The 17547-nt window shown below is 35.1% G+C and overlaps 1 protein-coding gene across 8 annotated transcripts in view; it reads left to right on the top strand.

Annotated features, from left to right (window-relative positions):
- DGKB (diacylglycerol kinase beta) overlaps positions 1 to 17547 on the top strand; it is a 408380-nt gene that overhangs the window by 124203 nt on the left and 266630 nt on the right. For all 8 annotated transcript variants that reach the window (XM_069860357.1, XM_069860356.1, XM_069860359.1 and 5 more), the window contains exon 2: positions 1498 to 1758. In XM_069860357.1, the coding sequence (XP_069716458.1) occupies positions 1689 to 1758 (70 nt within the window). In that variant the 5' untranslated portion in view covers positions 1498 to 1688. The remainder of the gene's footprint in view (positions 1 to 1497; positions 1759 to 17547) is intronic.

Raw genomic sequence — 17547 nt, forward strand, 5'->3', positions numbered from 1 at the left:
CTTCTATTAGTTTTTATTATTTGTTCCATCAGTATTTCTAGATCTTGCCTCATAGACTCATTATGGATGGAAAAGACCTCTAACAAGTCCAACCATCAGCCCAACACCACCATGCCTCTTCTAACTTATGTTTTATTCTGACTTGAGGAGATGAAGATCATAGGAATCTCTTCTGGTTCAATTTTTGAAGAGAAGGTCGCTGCCAAGTAGTCTGTTATTGTATTTGAATAGCCTTATGTGCTTATAATATTAGGTACATATATTCAGATGATTCGCTGAGAAGGGCCTGAGAGCAGTTAAAGCTTCCTCTGAGACTAGGATGTCTTTCTGCCTGAGTTTCTTTCTGTCTGAATTTCTTTGTCCAGGACTGATACTCTTTCTTTTATTTTCCCCTCCTTTATGGCATTTTGCTCCTTTTTCTCTCCTCTCCCATCTGCCATTATCTTTCTCCTTATCTCTCGTTCCATTACTGTGTCAGTCTCATGTGGTCTGAATTTTTCCTTTGCTCTTTTTGTAATCTGACCCTTGTAAATGACACATTGCTAAGCATATGAAGAGATTCCACTTATGGTCTAAAATTAACTTTCTAGTCTAAACTTGTCATCTAGGCAACCTCTGTAATCAATAGTGAAAGATAAATACTGTAGGAAGGCAATTCATCACGTTTTAAGATTATGTTGAAGCTGGAGGGATTAATTGCTGTCTGGGCCACCTGTCTCTCTCTGCTGATTAAAGAGGGAGCCTTGGATGACAGTCTCGGGTGACGTACCTGATGTTCAGATGGCAAAAATTTGATGAAAAGTATCCTACCTGTTGTGCAAGGAATTATGTGTTTCTTTTCTAAGGTCTGTCCTATGGAGGTAAAACCAGCATAAAATAGAAACGAGATGGCACTCACGATTTGATCTTTTTTTTTTTTCCCTGAACTGATTTGCAGTGGTGCTAACAGTTATATTTGATTTTCCATAGTGACTTCAGCAATGCTGTGACATTCTAGAAATCAACCTCCTACAATTTTGTTAGAATACTTAATATTTATATAGCTCTCACGTTTTTTTTCACCAAACTGCAGAATCCATTTCATGTTTGACATGGGGAGTTAGGTGCTGCAGAATATTTCTGACACGGCCTTACAGCATATACAACAACATAATTGGATACAAACCCAGTTACCTGAATCTCATTTTAAAATCACAGGGAACTGAGTGTACTGATAGATGGTATCTACTATTGCAGTGGTTGTTACTAAAACAGAAACATCTCCAGACAAGGTGTCCAGATGCAGTGTGGTCCTAAACAATCTATAATTTTGATTATCAGTGTTGTACATAAGCATTTAGAATTATAAAACTAAAATTTGGAAATACATATAAAACTATTTATGGACAGATATTGTATGGAGAGATTTTTGAGCAAAACTCTATATAAGAAAATATTTGTCACTTACAATTATTTCAATAATAAAACTGGTATTTATGCTTCTTCTTCTTTGAACAGTGCTGTAACTCACCACTGAACCAACATTCTGGAAGCAGTTCATAGCATCAAAAACTTCATCCACATTGAGCGATGCCACCTCTCTAGTCTCCAAGCACTGTGAACTGAAGCTACGAACATTTATGGAGTTCGTATCACCTGGATCAAAGGAAATGTTTTTCTGATATTTAACAAAGACCCATACGGCCAGTATGACGAGCCAGGAGAAGTGGGTTAACCTTAGTCCGGGAGAGTTCTCTCAGCTTCAGAAATACGCAGAATGTAAGTATTGCCTGAAATATATGATTTTATACATTATTAAAAATATTTTGAACTGTAATGTGGAGTATAACATTACTATATTATTGATATTATTCGATGTCAAGAGTTTAAATTACATTTTTCTGTTTTTTAATCCAAAAGATTTGTTCTTTGTGTGTACGTAGGGTAATCAGTGAGGTTCTAACTTTTTTTTTTTGAAGTGGACAATTATTATCCAGTATGGTGCCATGTAGACTGACGATGGGTTATATGACTATGGGTTTTTGGAGAGTGTCTTTTTTTATGGCTTTGCCTTCTTAAATTACTGTAACAATTTGTGAGCCATTAGACTGGAGTTAGTAATTAAAAGGACAACTTCTTTAGTCATGGGGGAAACATGGAGATTCCAGGAGAAACAAATCTAGGTGCTCAATATTAATACTATAAACAATGTGAAGGAGTTGTTGTCCTGTGAAAGAGCAGGGAAAAAAAAAACCTCTTTAAGCTGAAGATCCAACTCTTTAGTTATTACTCAGGGAAAATTTCCTTCAGGTTGCCTGAGCAACTTAACTGGCTCAATTACATGCTTAGAGGACAGATACTGAACATGAGAAGTTAAATTCAGGAAGGCATTTATAAAGATTGATACAAACTGAACTGGAAAAGTTCAAGAATGTTTGGGAAGTTTTCCTGTATCATAAGTAATGTAAATTTATATTTTTAATATTGGAGAAAGTCTTGTATGATCTATGAATGTTGTTGTTGTGTTGCTAAGGGAAATATTAGCATATAAGGTAAAATGAAGACTGGTGATTGGGGTTTTTTATGCCTATGACATCACAGCATATACTTAATTGTATTTCGGTGTAGTCATCTAACAGAATAATCATAAAGTAATTATTCAAGTTCTTTTAATAGTACATTCCACTGGAGTGTGATTGAGATTAATTATGTTTTCATACCTTATTCTTCTTTGCAATGTCAGAGAAGAAAAAAAAGGTCACATAGAAATATTTACACAATGCATTCTGGAGCAGATTTGTTCAAGTCTCACTGATTTCTATAATTGCTTTATAGTTTATTAATAAAACATGTTTCCTCCCTATGCCCCCTTCTTGTCTCAAAGGATAAGCAATTGAGATGAAGGAAATTTGCTGTATACTTTGGTTTAGATCTTAATGGTGTTACCAAGCAAGGAGCTATTTTGTTTTGATTTAAATAGTGGAATATAGAACATTGATAGTGGTCCAGTATTTAATCAGTTATGATCCTCTCCTTAAGAGGAGGATTTGGTCTGAGTCTGAAAAATGAAATTATGCTTTTTCCATGCTTTTAAGTAGTTCTTTCATTTGTGTGTAACATTAAGAAAAACATTAAATAAAGGGAAATGATGCAATTACACAGAGCTTAAAAAGAACACATACAAACTTTATATAGATGTTCTGTGGCTTTCAGAGGCCATTACAAAGAAAATTGTGTTTAATAGGACTAAGCTTGTTTCTTTTAAATTACATCACCAAATGGATAGTAAACATAGTATAGCAGTTTTAAAGAAAAAATATTTCTAAAAATATTTATTTCCTCTTGGGAAGATTTTTTTTAAAATGGTTATTCATTAATTTGTTCTATAACAGAAATTGAAGGCTCCTAATATGGAGAGACAAAATAGTTACTTTTTTTTTAACTACCCATTCTTACAACTTAAGTCTTCCATGGAACATTTGCCGAAATATTTGTCACATTTCTCGTAGGAGAAAAAGTCATTCAATGTATTCCTTTTTTTTCTGCTTTCCTTTCTTTCTCCAGCATATGCCATAGTTTAGAGTTATGGCTTTAACAGAACTTTTTGTATCAGGATAAAGTATTTGGTGAAATTGGTTAGATTTGTTTGCGTTCAGGCTCCTGTGTGTATAGAAAAGAAAGACATGGTGCCTTTCAGACTTTGTGTGCTTGTCTGGAATACGATTTTAGTTGTTAAAAGGTGTGAAATGTGACACTTCTTTGTATAAGTAGTTCAATTTTTGAGGCAATTAGGAAAAAATCTGTAGCGTTGTATAAACTTTGATATGTAATGCCAAGAGAATAAAACCCAGATATGGGCCTTATTTGGTATTTTTGAGTTGTCCAATTTAATTTTGATAAATGACTGAATAGCAATATCTTTAAATGTGTGACTTAAGACTTTAAAATGCAATTCAAAAGTAATTGGAACCAACATTTTTGAATTTGATATATTTTTGTCTAACATAAAGTGGTGCTAAATGGTGTGACAGTAGATGCCTTTACTCATTACCATGCAGTAGTTAAATTATATGGATACTCTGAAGTTTGAGTATATAATTACTTTGATATTTTGTTGTCTTTGTTGAACATAGCAAGATAGTGAACTAAAAATCCCCAGTTTTCTAGTGGACTTTGACTGGCTTGATGAAGTTTTTTTTTTTAAAAAAAATAAAAGAGCATGGCACATTTCTCTCCAGCGTGTCACTTGAGGTGCTAGTGGGTCTCCTGCAGGAAGGAGAGATGATATGAGTGTCAGGAGGTAACGCTGTAGGGAGGTTTGCCTTTGTGGCAGTTACCCACCAGCGAATGCTGGTGATGAGCCACCAGCCTTGTCTTGTGTTAAAGAGCATGCTTTGTTGAAGTATTCTGGAATACAGTAGAGAATTTATAGCTAAGTGACTTCTTTGCCGCTCGCCTACTGTGATACAGGAGTGTTGTTTGCTCTGCTTTCATTTAGTTTGGTCTATAGACTTTGCTTCATCAATCCTCCCTGGATTATAGCATTAACTATGGACATTGTTAACTGATACAATTTATTGAATTTACAAACCACAGTATTTATAATCCCTTTTTTTTAGTTTGAATGAAGCCTAGAGTGAGTATTGGAACAATGAGTATAGTCTTCCAGAAACTTGTCTACTTTGTGATTTTTGGATTATACGCTTAGTGTCTGATAGTCACATCTGCTCAGTGAGGTCACTGGTATAAGAATTACTTTGTACAACAAGCTGAAATATAAACAGAAATGTTTTTTTTAAAGTTCATTATACAATTGAGTTATTTCTGATTCTGAGTCAATTTATGCAGATATTTGATAGTAAGACATGATGCGGTTGTAGGAAAGTAGTACAGCACTTCAAACACAAAGACCTATAAAAAGATTATTTTCTGAAATGTATATTGGTGCACACACATTTTGGTGTGCAAATAAAAAGTAATAATAATGAATGGTAAAAAATTAATTAAAGGAAAGTGAAGACATTCTTACACTGTTAGAGAGGAGTGTATTGACTGACCTGAGCTCAGTAGGTAGAATTAGACTTCCACACTTACACCTCTATAAAGTATTCCTGTGCTGAAATACTAAGTCTTGATAATTGTATCTGCTATCATTGATTCAAAATACACCTTTAACAGGTGAGCTCAAAGAGGAGTTGTGCTGAGGTGCCTTGAACTAACCAGTAGGAGGCTTTGAGCGCAGTGTATTACAATTTCTGCTTTTCTTTGCATTCAGATGATTTTTTTCTTTGCAACAGTTAAAATATTACTCTAAAAAGAAGAAAAGTGTGTTTCTAGAATTCAAAGAGCATGTTACCTAATACTTGGCTCTTTGCAGTTAATGTGCATATGTGTGGTTTTTTAAAGAATAATTATTTCCAAAGACAGTTCTTCTGTGTCCTCTTTGCTGGTAAAATTAAAAGTCTTGTCTCTTCTCTTGTTCAGAAGAGAGAATAGGAGAAATATGTTGCATTAGATCTTTGCCTGGTTTTAAAATGCCTCAGACGAACATATGAGAAGAAAGAGAACTGAGAAAACTGCTGTGCTCATTTTATAATAGTAACAATAACAGCAACAACAGTAATGAAGCCCACACAAAATCCTGAAGATTCTAGGGAAATACGTGCACTTGAGAGATGAGAATTCAATTTTTTTTTCTCCTTTATAGTTCATGATTAATACTGACTGTGGGAAAGAAAGGCGAAAAGATGCAGGGAGAGTTCTGCATCAAAGTGTTACTTAAAGTTCACAGGGTAATGTTCATACCGGATTTTTCAGTCCAGAGGCTATTTCTTCCAACTGTATACTACTAGGTATATATAAGGTTCTGTACTACTAACAGCGCCCTGTATTCAGAGGACATTAGAGAGAAACAATACAAATAGCTTCATTGTAATTATTATTTGTATGGGAAGTTTCATTAGTTTTGGCGGGGGGTTATATCTGTTTTATTAAATGAATTTTCTATCTCCTTTTAAGTAAATGAAGTTTTATGGCTGTTATAGTCCAAATTATATGTTAAGGATTAATTATATGTTAGAGGATCCTGCTCCAAAATCAAAAGAGAAAATGCTGAAAAAATTGGAAATGATTAAAGCAGGAATGTTTCATGATTCAGCTAGATCTTAAAAGAAAGAGGGAAGGTCTGTCCTTCCCTTAGTAGGCGAAAAGAGGCAGCAGAAAGGCTTCTGAGCTCTGGCAGCATGTGCACTCCCGGGAAATATCTTGGTTTTGTGTTGTCCTTTTGAATTTGTCAACAAAATGTGCCCTGAGGAAAGAGCCTGAAAAAGACTTCTTGCAAAACTTTTGGCAGTGACTTTTTCCCAGGCTGGTGAAGGAGAACTTGGGCAGACTGCACAGCCTGAAGTTAGAAATAGATGTTGGAATGCTCCTGAAATGACTGTGAGAACAGTAACAGCATCAGCAGTTATCTTTTGATGTAACATCAATAGCAAGAACTAGATAGTGCAAGAATTTTTTAGTGAAGCAGGAAGGCAGAGCTTGTGAAAAAGATCTCTGAAGAGAATAAGGAAGGTCAGCACAAGTTTTGGTCCTGAATTAAGTTGCCAGAGACTCTGGGATGGGTTTGACTCTCTGGCCATCACAGATGGAAAGATTTTCTTTTAAAATGTGTAGAAATGATAACCTGTGGGGAAAGTGGCTATAGGTCACCGCGTAGTCCTTCAAGGGGTCCCAGGCTCTCGCACCATGTGGAATTGTGCTAATGATAAGGAGGGAAAGGGCCTCATCAAAGAACACAGATTGCTAAAACCAGCTCTTTTTAGCAAATAGTCTCAGTAGTTGTAGCACTAACATGCTTTATTTGTCCGTTTCAGGAAAGCAGCTGAAAGTAGCAATGTTTTGTGCCTATTTAGAGCTTGTATGAAAGAGATGCTACAGGAATAAGAGAAGGAAAAACAAACCCAAACCAAAACCGCAGCTTATTAGATACCACCAAGTTGCATTGATCCCAGAATCTGGAGAAAATGCTGTTATTACAAACCCATCATTTGAGCACAGAGAGGCACCGGCCTTGCTTGCTGCGTGATGAGTAGGACACTGTCCTGTCACCAAGAGCACTTGGTGGCCTCACTAGAAGATGGTAATTTATCTGCAACCATCTTGCACATCTGCTTCATCCAGGAGAATGAGGGAGAGGAGTAGATTGCAACACCTGGAGAATATTGCAATGTATACTTAATCCCCCTGAGCAGTGAAACACAATACAAACCAGCTATTGAATTGATTGTGCTGAGACTGGATAGTATTTGACCTTCATTTTTAGGATAATCATATTATTTTGTTCATTAGGCTAATAAGTTTCCAGTGTTTCCACTGAGGGCATAGTGGCTGTTCAGGTACCTGGGAAAGATTTAAGTTAGTCACAATTCTAGCAGTGCCAATAGCAACAAGGCTTGTGTTACACTAAGACATACAGATAGGTCCATGGTTCTTGAATGATATATTCAGGCTTCTGAATGCTGGGCTTCTGTTGCAATAGAAAGGAATTATGGTTAAGTCTTCAGGAGAAATCTCAGTGACTATGCATTTCCATTTTCAAGGATGTCCTTGCAAGGAGCAAACCTGAAGAGTCCCTACAAAGTTCAAAACAGAATCTAATTCTTGAGTTTCTGCGGTTGTGGGATCCATGGTGTGCAATGGCTGGCGATGATACCTCCTGTCTTAGAATCCTGAACAGCAACAATGTAATTTCACCTTGGTTTCTGATTCCTCTGTCAAAATAACGATTCCTTTCTAGAACTGAGGCTGCACAGATATATACTGCCAGTCATTCACAACTGATGTTGCAGCATCAGCTTTTACTGCTGTTGAACACATATTGTGGTTATTACAAATCTGACATATGTTCATGAAATTACTGAGTGTGTGTTTATACACTGTAAAATGTATAAACATTGATTATGCCTTTGTTACATTTCCTGTGTTTCTGTGTATCTTACATATTTCTTTTCCTTTATTGTTTGGTTGTTTCTATGGGCATTTGCATGTAAACAGTGAGAAGCTTTTGTTTCTTAAGAGTTCATGTGTTCCTACTGCTTATTCCCTGTTTTAAAGATGTGGGGGATAATTCAATTGGTTGCTCTGGAAATAAGCCTTATGTCACAAACAGAGAATTACAGTTCACCAAGCCCTGAAGAAACAAAACGAAGGGAGATTGTACTAATTGGGGAGCCATGTGACTGTGGCAGAATCTCAGCTCGCATTGAGAGCGTGTATTTTTAGTCCTTGTGTTTCTATAGGAGAGCTTGAATGTGTAATTCAAATAATGACAGTCCATGACTCATCAAACAAAATGAAAAAAATAGCTCTGAGAGAAAGGATGGATCCCTCTTTGCTTTTACGGGATTCAAAATGAAAAAGACAGTAGCTTGTGGCAGGTCCCTTCAGCCCAGCAAAGCTTCATATACCTGAAAAGTGGAGGGAAAAACTGCTCATTCCACTCATCCACTGAAAAAAATATATGTTGCTTTTAGCATTACTGCTTACACTTTCTGCCTCTCTTGCATTTCTGAAGAAAAGAGAGTCAAAACTAATTTCCTTTTTGCTTTTGAGAACAGGAGATATGTTGCTTTTGGTAGTTCAATTTAAGAATTGGAGGGCTCTGTTTGAAAAAGCATGGGCTTAGGGCTGCCTGGTGGTGTCGGAACATCTCTCCCTATGCCATTTGCAGAGTTTGAAGGGCCATAATTTACATTCCTCTCTGCTGTTTTCTGCCAATTAAAAGAAGCAAAAATTTCAAATGTGCTTATAATTATGTATGTTTTCATTGTTTTTTCAAGGACTAAAAATATATTGCTTTCTATGTGGCTTTGGATGATTTTTAGTGTGTTATGGAGTGTTGCTGCATAGTTTTGTTGACTGCATTGCAAAATATAGTGGCTTTTTGAGGATAGTACTGATTACTAAATTTAGTTTTAGAACTGTCAGATTTTTTGTGGCTTATAATTTATAATTTTATTAAAACCAGTATGGAATATTGATGAAAGAACTTGTGATTAAATTTCAATATAATACTTTCTTACATGCTTTCTGCAAACATAAATTCTTGATTTTATTGTCAACATAAAAGGTTATAAATAATTTGCATTATTGAGGCACTCAATCGTAGTTGTAATGATAGTTATTAATAAAGAATTTATTTTGAAGAATGTATTTTCCAGGATTAACTGGCCTGATAATAGATGTTCTTATACATGCAGGCATACGAATAGCTTTAAAATGCTTTATTAACTTTTGTGCGTTTGTTGTTGGTTTTGGTTTTGTTTGTTGGATTGTTCGTTTTTTTTTTTTAGTAGAGGGCCATTTCTACTTTTAATACATTATGTTTGAAATTTGGTACAGAGATGGGACTGAGTCTAGCATCCTTACCAGCATCAGAATAGATTAATTAAAGACCCTGGCAGTTGTTACTGACTTCACTGCTTTGGAAGAAATCATAGGCTATACACATAGCATAAGAGCCTATAATATTGTAGCGGTTGAAATGAATGGAAATAAACAATGACAATTTCTGACAGTTATGAGAGGAGGATGAGAAGAGGATTTATATACTAAGTGTGTGTCTGAGTGCTTTATGGAACAGAGGCACTTCAGTACTAGGTAGGCTCTAGGAGTCGGAAAAATTATTGAAATGATACTAGAGATGATGAAAGCAGATTGAAGAGATACAAGGAAAAAGAATGAGTGCCAAGATAAATACATTGCTCTGGTTTTGAACTAGGGTTAGAAATAGGTGGTAACTGTACCATCTTAGCAGTATGAATATAGGAGATTCAGAGTTCTTAGGATGAAAAAGATGAAAGTCCTGAAGAGGAAAAATTGTAAAAATAGTTGAAAATTAAGCCATGGGACAACAAAGCAAAACAAATGGCTTCAGATAAAGTTGTAGTCCACCAACTTTTAGTAGACCAAAATTCGTGGATCTGTGCTATTTTTACAACTCAGAAGTAATGCCTTGAGTGACCTAAGGAAACTGAGAGAAGATAAGATCTTGGAAGGAGATGATTAGGACAAAAGCAAAGTATTCTTTGAAAGAGTTAGAACAGCAGACAGGAGCCAAAACAGAGCTCAGTACCCAGAGGCTAATATTTAGAAATTCTTATTTGGCATTTGGGTGATTGTTCATAAAAAAATATTTGCAGAAAATATGAAAAAAGTGATGAGATGAAGGGGAATGACCTGCATCAGAAGGAACAGAATTCAAGTACTTGCTACTCAAATTTTCTCTTGTAACAATAATATAAATAATTCTAGGATGTCTATTCTGTCTTCTGTGGAGAGCCCTGTAGAAGTTTATCTATAAATAATTTGTTATTAAAATATGCAAAATTGTGCACAAGTGCTATTATTTTTTAATCCAAAGCTTGATGACTTATTTTATTAATTTTGGCTGAGGAAATCCAAATAAGTAGTCAAACTGGAGTTTGGAATACATCACTTGCATTCCCTTTGGAGGTGGTCTTATTCTACAGAATAATGGTTATTCATTCAGAATTATTCTGGTATATAAGATGGTAGATAATTAGGAATTAGCTAAAAGTTAAAGGACCCATTTCATATTCCCTTGCTGTTTTTTTTTAAGTATAGAATGATATTTTTATATTTTGCTTGTTGCGTTGCTCATCAGGCTCAAGCTTATTAATTAATCTGTGGCCTAACATGTGATACCTCCAAAGAGAACCATGATATCTCCGAACAGTATATAGCACTGTGATAGAATATTAATTTATCAGTGCTTTAAGAGCATTCTGGGAGTTTAAGGGATCTTCAAAAAAAGATTACAAAATATAATTAAATTGTCCCAAATGGTACAAAAGCACATTCTGAAGTATTTTTGAGCATAACTATGTGTTTAACTTAAAACATACTGATTTTCTTGTGGATTAGATTTCAAAAAGCAAGTGCTGGAGTAGCACATCCTTCTAATAATGTTCTGGAGATGTAATGACTGGCTGTGTAGGAGGACTACTAAACTGCTCTTCAAAATGCAAGCTCTTCAAGACAGATTCCACTCTTAAGATACATACTTTATATCTCTGTGTACGCACTGGAGCTTAAAGTTATCCCATCTCATAATTTTTAAAATAACTTCAATAAATGTTCCATAAATTTCATAGTCTTCCAACCATTAACAGCCTTCATAAGAACCTGAGGGATTTGCCCACCCCTCTTTTTTCCTATACCTGTTCTGTTATCTAGCCACAAAACCTGTGTAGCATCTTTGGATAAAAATGCTCCCTCCCCTCCAATCTTCCAAACAAAGGGAAAATGAAAAGCTCCAAACAAATCCAGTCATCTCTACGGCTTAGCATCCTGTCCCTGGGAGGCATGCAGCTGACAAGTTTTGTAAAGGTTCCAGGCACAAATATGTTAATCTTTATTCAGGATCCGTCTTGATATAAAAAGCAATACCAAATTTTGCATAATTATGCACAATGGGTTATAATCCCATCTCCGTTTATTTTACTGGTAACTAACAATATGGTCTCTGAACTACAGAAAGTCTTTGGCTTGAAACTGGGTCAGACCTCGCTGAGTGTTGTGTTGCCTCCAGTGAATAAAGCTGCATAAACTGCTCTAAATAACTGTGGTTAAGGAATGAGGTACTAATCACATTGCTGCATTTTTGCATTTTGCAACTTGCAAGTTGATATGTACTTCTTTGTTTATCCTGGAAGATGTTATTTAAAGTAAGGAGTGATATTATTTTATTGGATAGGAATGCCCACCTGATGTGTTACGCGTACAGAAAGTTGTTTTGTCCCTCATGGAAAGAATTTGTCATGTCCTGGTTTTCCCCTTCAGGTGTGATGTAGTCACAACCAGGGATACGCCAGAGCTCTGTTCTTACAGCTCTGCTGTTCATCCTGCCAGTGATGGAGAAGTTGTATTCACTTGCTGCTGGAAGCTACAGAAATTAGAGTGCCAGAGAGTAGTATGTGTGGTGTTCTGAGTTGGTGATTAAGGCAGACTCTTAGGGTTTTTAATTGTGATTAGTCCCTTATATAACAGTAGGTGAGTTTTCAGAAGTGCTCCTCTTATTCAGATTGATAATATATCACTTTGAACTTGTCTCTAATAGCGTTCTAATGGGTTTAAGCCACTTTTCTTACAGACCACATGCACATCTTTCAAAAATAAAGAGTGATAATAAGAAAAAAACATATGCCCACAGTTCTCAACTAGTTTTGGCTTAGAAGCATTGTTTATCTGCTTTTACAGATTGTGAATCATCTCTGGGAATTTAATTTCTACATTGTTTTACTAAATGCCTGTGTTTATCTGCTCAGTCTCTTCCGTAAGTGCTGTCTCAATGCCTTATTCTGTTAAAGGAGTGGATTCTACCTAATTTTCTTTCTCTGGGAAAAAGATGAAAATAAGTTCAGCAATCAATGGAGCTTTGTAAAAGTGGGTACTCCCAGCCCTTGCCAAGTGGGTAAATAACTTTGGATCTTGCTATCAGAGCAAAGATTTTTCAAATTGCTTTTTTTTTATGGGCATTTACATACATTTTGAAATTTTATGCAGTAATGCTGTTGAACTGGTAATTTTAATATTCATTTTAGGGGAATATCGAATGTTCTACTTTGTTTCTATTTGCAGTTCTTGAAATTCAAATAGGTTTTATAACTTCTTAGCATTTTTAGCAGTCTGCTTTTGGAGTTTTTAAAAAGACTGAGAAAATTAATCTTAAATCTTCCTGACTTACAAAAATTATATTTTGTTTTAACAGTGTTAATTTGTATAGGGTATGCATCACTGTTCTCTGTGAATTTAATTAATTATCAGAATTTCTTCTGAAAAATCACATCCCGTTTCATTTTCTCACGCTTTCTCTATTTCTCATCTAATCAGAACATCTTAGATTTTTAAAATTATATTAGTCCTTTGTCTTAAAAAATGGTTCAAATCAAGTACAAACCTGAGGAGAGTGAACATGGAGGCAGATAAGCTCTGATTTTTATTAGCTAGTTATTTTGATTAAAAGATTTCAAGTATGTAGCCATGGGAAGTAAAAGTAAGTAGTTAGGGGAGACAGCTGAGAGAAGCAGTAGCAATTAGGACAATTGGAGAAATCTGGGTTAAAACAAAGACAAAGAGGAAGGAAAGCTTATTGGGAGGCAAGGTAGTATGTATAAAATGATCAAGGGTTTATGTGAGGCTTAGAATGCAGAGAGAAGCTACTGAACTGCGAAGAAGGTAAAATGAGAATAAAAAAAAAGTGTACAGTATTTCTCGGGTGGAAGAATTAATTCATTGTGTTTTCTGAAAGGTAAGAAGTAACACTTAATGAAAAGATGTATTTATTTTTCCATATTGAAATTATCTTCTGAATCATATGCAAGCTTTTAAATGACTTGAACTCTAGCTGTTCTCTTTAGACTTGGACAGAAGTCAATTCTTGATCTTTGTGAAGTGCTTAATGCCTTCACAGGACGTGCAGCAGGCTGAATGGGAAGTCTTAATACTGATTTCCCAGCTTTTATGTAGTTACAATTAACTCCATATGATATATATTGTTGCATTTGTGATTAAAGTTTCCAGGGAATGACTTGAGTTCTGACAGCAGGAAAATGATGTTTTTTCTGTATGCATGGCTCTGGCAGCTGTGTTGCTTTGTTGGGGTTTTGAGAAGCTCTGGCTGCCTGCAGGCTGTCCTCCCCCTTCTTTACAGTCTCAGCACCAGTAAGCAACTGCTCCCCCTACCCCTTTCAGATGAGTGTCCCCATTTCTGCTCCTTCCCTGCCAGGATTCAGGTTCTTCCCTCTTAATCTCTCCACCATCCTCTTGCAGCAGTGCCCTCTCCACTCCCTGCATAAACAGCTTTCAGCTTCTGCTTAAGGTTGTTCTTACAACACTGATGGGGAGAGAACCCCTGCAGGACCAAAACAGGCTCTGTGTGTGCGCCCACGTCATGGATGCTGACATGGACCTTCTTACAAGAATAAAAGGCTCTCACGCTTGGGAATTTCCCAAGAAATATGCTTGTGATGTACTTCACAGTGTAGTGTAAAGATTCCTAAGCTAGAAATAAGCAGTAAACTGATGCAGCAGCACAGCTGGAGTCTATTTTCAGTTTATTTCAGGAGCTCTAGAATTCCTCCAGTGCCTGATTCAGGCTAATCAGAGTATCTTTCCATAGTAGTGCTATTTGTTGCACAGAGAACAACAAATTCTTTTGAAACAAAACATTGTGGTGTTCCTTTTGGCTGCTTACAGAATTGAGTAGTTCAATGTTTTTCTTAGGAAAGAAAAAGAAAAACGAAATCTGATTGTCAAAGAACAGGAATATCAGGTTTATTGGAATTTATTATATACTAAAGCATTTGATTTCATTTTTAATGAAGGAAGTTTCTACTAAATATTTTATCAGTTTGTTTTGATGGGACAGAAGCCAACGTCTTGCATACATTAAATGTAACATTTAAATATAACTATAATAATAAAAGTGAGATTTCTGTATTTACTTATGATTTTGATTTGGGTGATCTGATTTCTGATAGCAGCTTCGAATATTTTAGACTTTACTTTGTTGTCTAAAATAAGTTCTCTTCCTGTCTACAAATTTTATTTATATTCATATCCATTTCTTATCTTGGGTGTTTTGGTTTTTTTTTTTCAGATTTAGTGTTTGTTAGATGACACAAAAAAGGGGTGTAAATCATAGATCCTTTATTTTAGTGTGACTTATATGAATATATTCTCTGGTTTGCTCTCTGTGAGTGACACTAAGCTTGAGATATTCTGACAAGGGTCTGGCATATTTCTTAGTGACGCAAAGGATTGTGCGTCACTACTTTCAGGAGACTGCGTTTTTATTACATGACTTATCTTGAAGCCATGATCTCATACATATTGAAAGCTAGTAAGTCATTTATTCTCTGTCATTTTTTTTAATGTGCAGTCTGGGATAAGCTTTATTTTACTAAGCACACGCAATGTTAGGAAAGCATTAGAACAGACCCAAGTCGTTGCTCTGTTAGAAACTTGAGCATAAATGTGGCTACAGTTTTCTTGTATGCTTAATCAGAGATCCTATCCAAGTTTAAAAAATTTACATTTTAAGAAAATTTCCCTTGTAAGAAAATGAACAAAAACATATGGGGCTCCTTTCATTTGCTTAAATCAAACTATCTTAGTAACATATTACTAGATTAAAATCTTTATAATAATCAGACTTATGGAACATTTAGGATGTTCAGCTGCAAGTTAATGATGAATACAAAAATTTGGGAAAAGTTAAGGTTCTGCTTGTGAATATAATTTCCTATTTCTGAGTGTTCTAGTATTAACTTGAAATAAGGTTTTTATTTTTCCTCATTTAGAGAGCATTTACTGGAATATCCTTATTATGAAAAGGAAGTCATCCTTTTAGATTATCTGAAAGTTAAGATATCTGGAAACCTGGAAAATTATGAGATCTTACTTTTAGATTCTTTAAGGTCTTTGTAGGTGATATAGCATTTCTGAGAGCTTTTTCTCCTTAAGATATGTTTGTTACAACTTGAAACAAGTTATGAATAAGTAAGAGAAAGCTGAAAGAAGATCAGAAGAAAGAAAAATTTCTGTTCTGTCTTGCTATTTTTTGAAGTCTCGTCTACCTTTTCCCATCTTTCTCCCCATCTTTTCTTATTCTTCTCTTGTTCCTTTTATGATTTTTAGTGATTAACTCTTCATCCTTCTTTACTTCTTGTGACTTTTCTGCTTGCTTTTGCTCTGTCAGATTATCTTTGCTGAAATTATCTTGATCTTGGATGCTCTGGAGAGTATCATTGTTAATCTTCCTGACTGAACAATATTAAATTAAATCAATGAACCTGTCATGTGTGAGCGTACTGAAGTAAAAGGGAGTGGATTAGGAAGGTATGTAAATTTGAATCCTGGGATTTGGGAGTGGTGTTAGTTCATTGCTGTTGTGTTGCCTTTTGTCTGTAGCATCATTAAGCTGATGAATGTCAGTGTCATGTTACTGGGGTTTTTTTTGCCACTAGGTTAGATAGCTTAATGTTACTATAATACATGTATTTTAGGGCTACATGTTCATAAAACTCTTCAGTAAGTTTATGTTATGTTTGTATTAAGCTTACAGTAAATAGACATTTACCTTTTTCTTCTAAATGTAGTATGTTTAGTTTAGGGGCATATCTTTGTAATTTGAAACATAGGTGATAGAAAAGATGTTTTAAGTAGATTGATTTATCTTCTTCCTAGTTTTTTGTTGTGTTTTTTTTCCTCCTAATCTGTATATTATGGATTGACCAGGTAAATAATTCTTACTCCAAAGGTTATTGATTGTTGGCAGGATTTGTGGCAGGGATGATTTAAGGAAATGCCTAATCAAAGATGGGGAACTTATTTGTCATGTGGAAACAGATTTTGGTGAGGAAATTCTTGATGAATTTGCCAGAAATTGCTGAAAGATGTTCTGACCAACAATTTTACTTTAAAAAAAAATTAGTGATTTAATCAGTATTGTACTTATAGCAACTGTCCATACTGGGTGCTATCCTGTAATGGTCCTTTACGTGGAATAAATCAGTAGAGTACGCCCTTTAAGATCTTTCTAGATGTATTGTGCCATTTTATAATAGACTTATCACAGGGCTGCATGTTTCCATAGAGGAGAAAGATACTAGAGTCTTGATGGTGTATGTAAGTGGAAGTACAATTAACTCAGGGTATGCTGACATTGCAGCCAAATTGTGATTATGTCTTGCCGGCTTTAAAATATCGATATGTCATTTCAAGCGTTTTAAAAGATCTGTGTTCATATTCAGAAATAGTTCTGCCTGGACTGTAAAGTGTACAACATGGTGCTTGTAATAAATACAGCTCCTTTCCAGAATGAGGAAGACTCTTGAAGAATTTTGCTGGGCAAACCAAACCAGAATTTACATCTGTAGATGTAAATAACTTATTTCAATGTGATTTTAAGCATGTGCGTTAAAAAGTTCAATAGTTGTGTTTTTACTGGAATAGAGAATATTTTCTAACTTAACGATGCTTGACAAGAAGAGTATGGACAAAATTAAAAGCAAATATTTAGTATTAATAAGTAATGTAACACAGGTTTTTGGTTTTAATTGCAGTTGTATAGTCATAATACTAACTTAAAGATGAATACACTTTATCTGGCAAAATATGAAATTAAGGAAGCATAGTCATTGCTTCTAAAACCACTAGAAAGTCAGCCACTTCTATTTTATTGATTTATTTATTATTTCATTTGCCTAATAAAAGGTGTGTGAGTAGACATTGCTGTCTTTCTGTTTGGTGGGTTTTTAACTGCTTTCCTCTCAAGTTCAGAAAAATCCCATTCTAGAATGAAGTTCAGTCACCTCTGTCATGCATCTGCTCATCTCACACTGTTGTTTTCATGATTATTGACTTTATTGTCATAAGATGCAATGATTTTTCTATATAATCATGTATATGACTACTGAAAAACGTATTGAAAAATGGAGACCAGGTAGAAAAGAAACCTTTCAGTTATACATTTGTATGCTA

The sequence above is a fragment of the Phaenicophaeus curvirostris genome, chromosome 6, assembly GCF_032191515.1.
Source record: "Phaenicophaeus curvirostris isolate KB17595 chromosome 6, BPBGC_Pcur_1.0, whole genome shotgun sequence".
Lineage (NCBI taxonomy): Eukaryota > Metazoa > Chordata > Aves > Cuculiformes > Cuculidae > Phaenicophaeus > Phaenicophaeus curvirostris.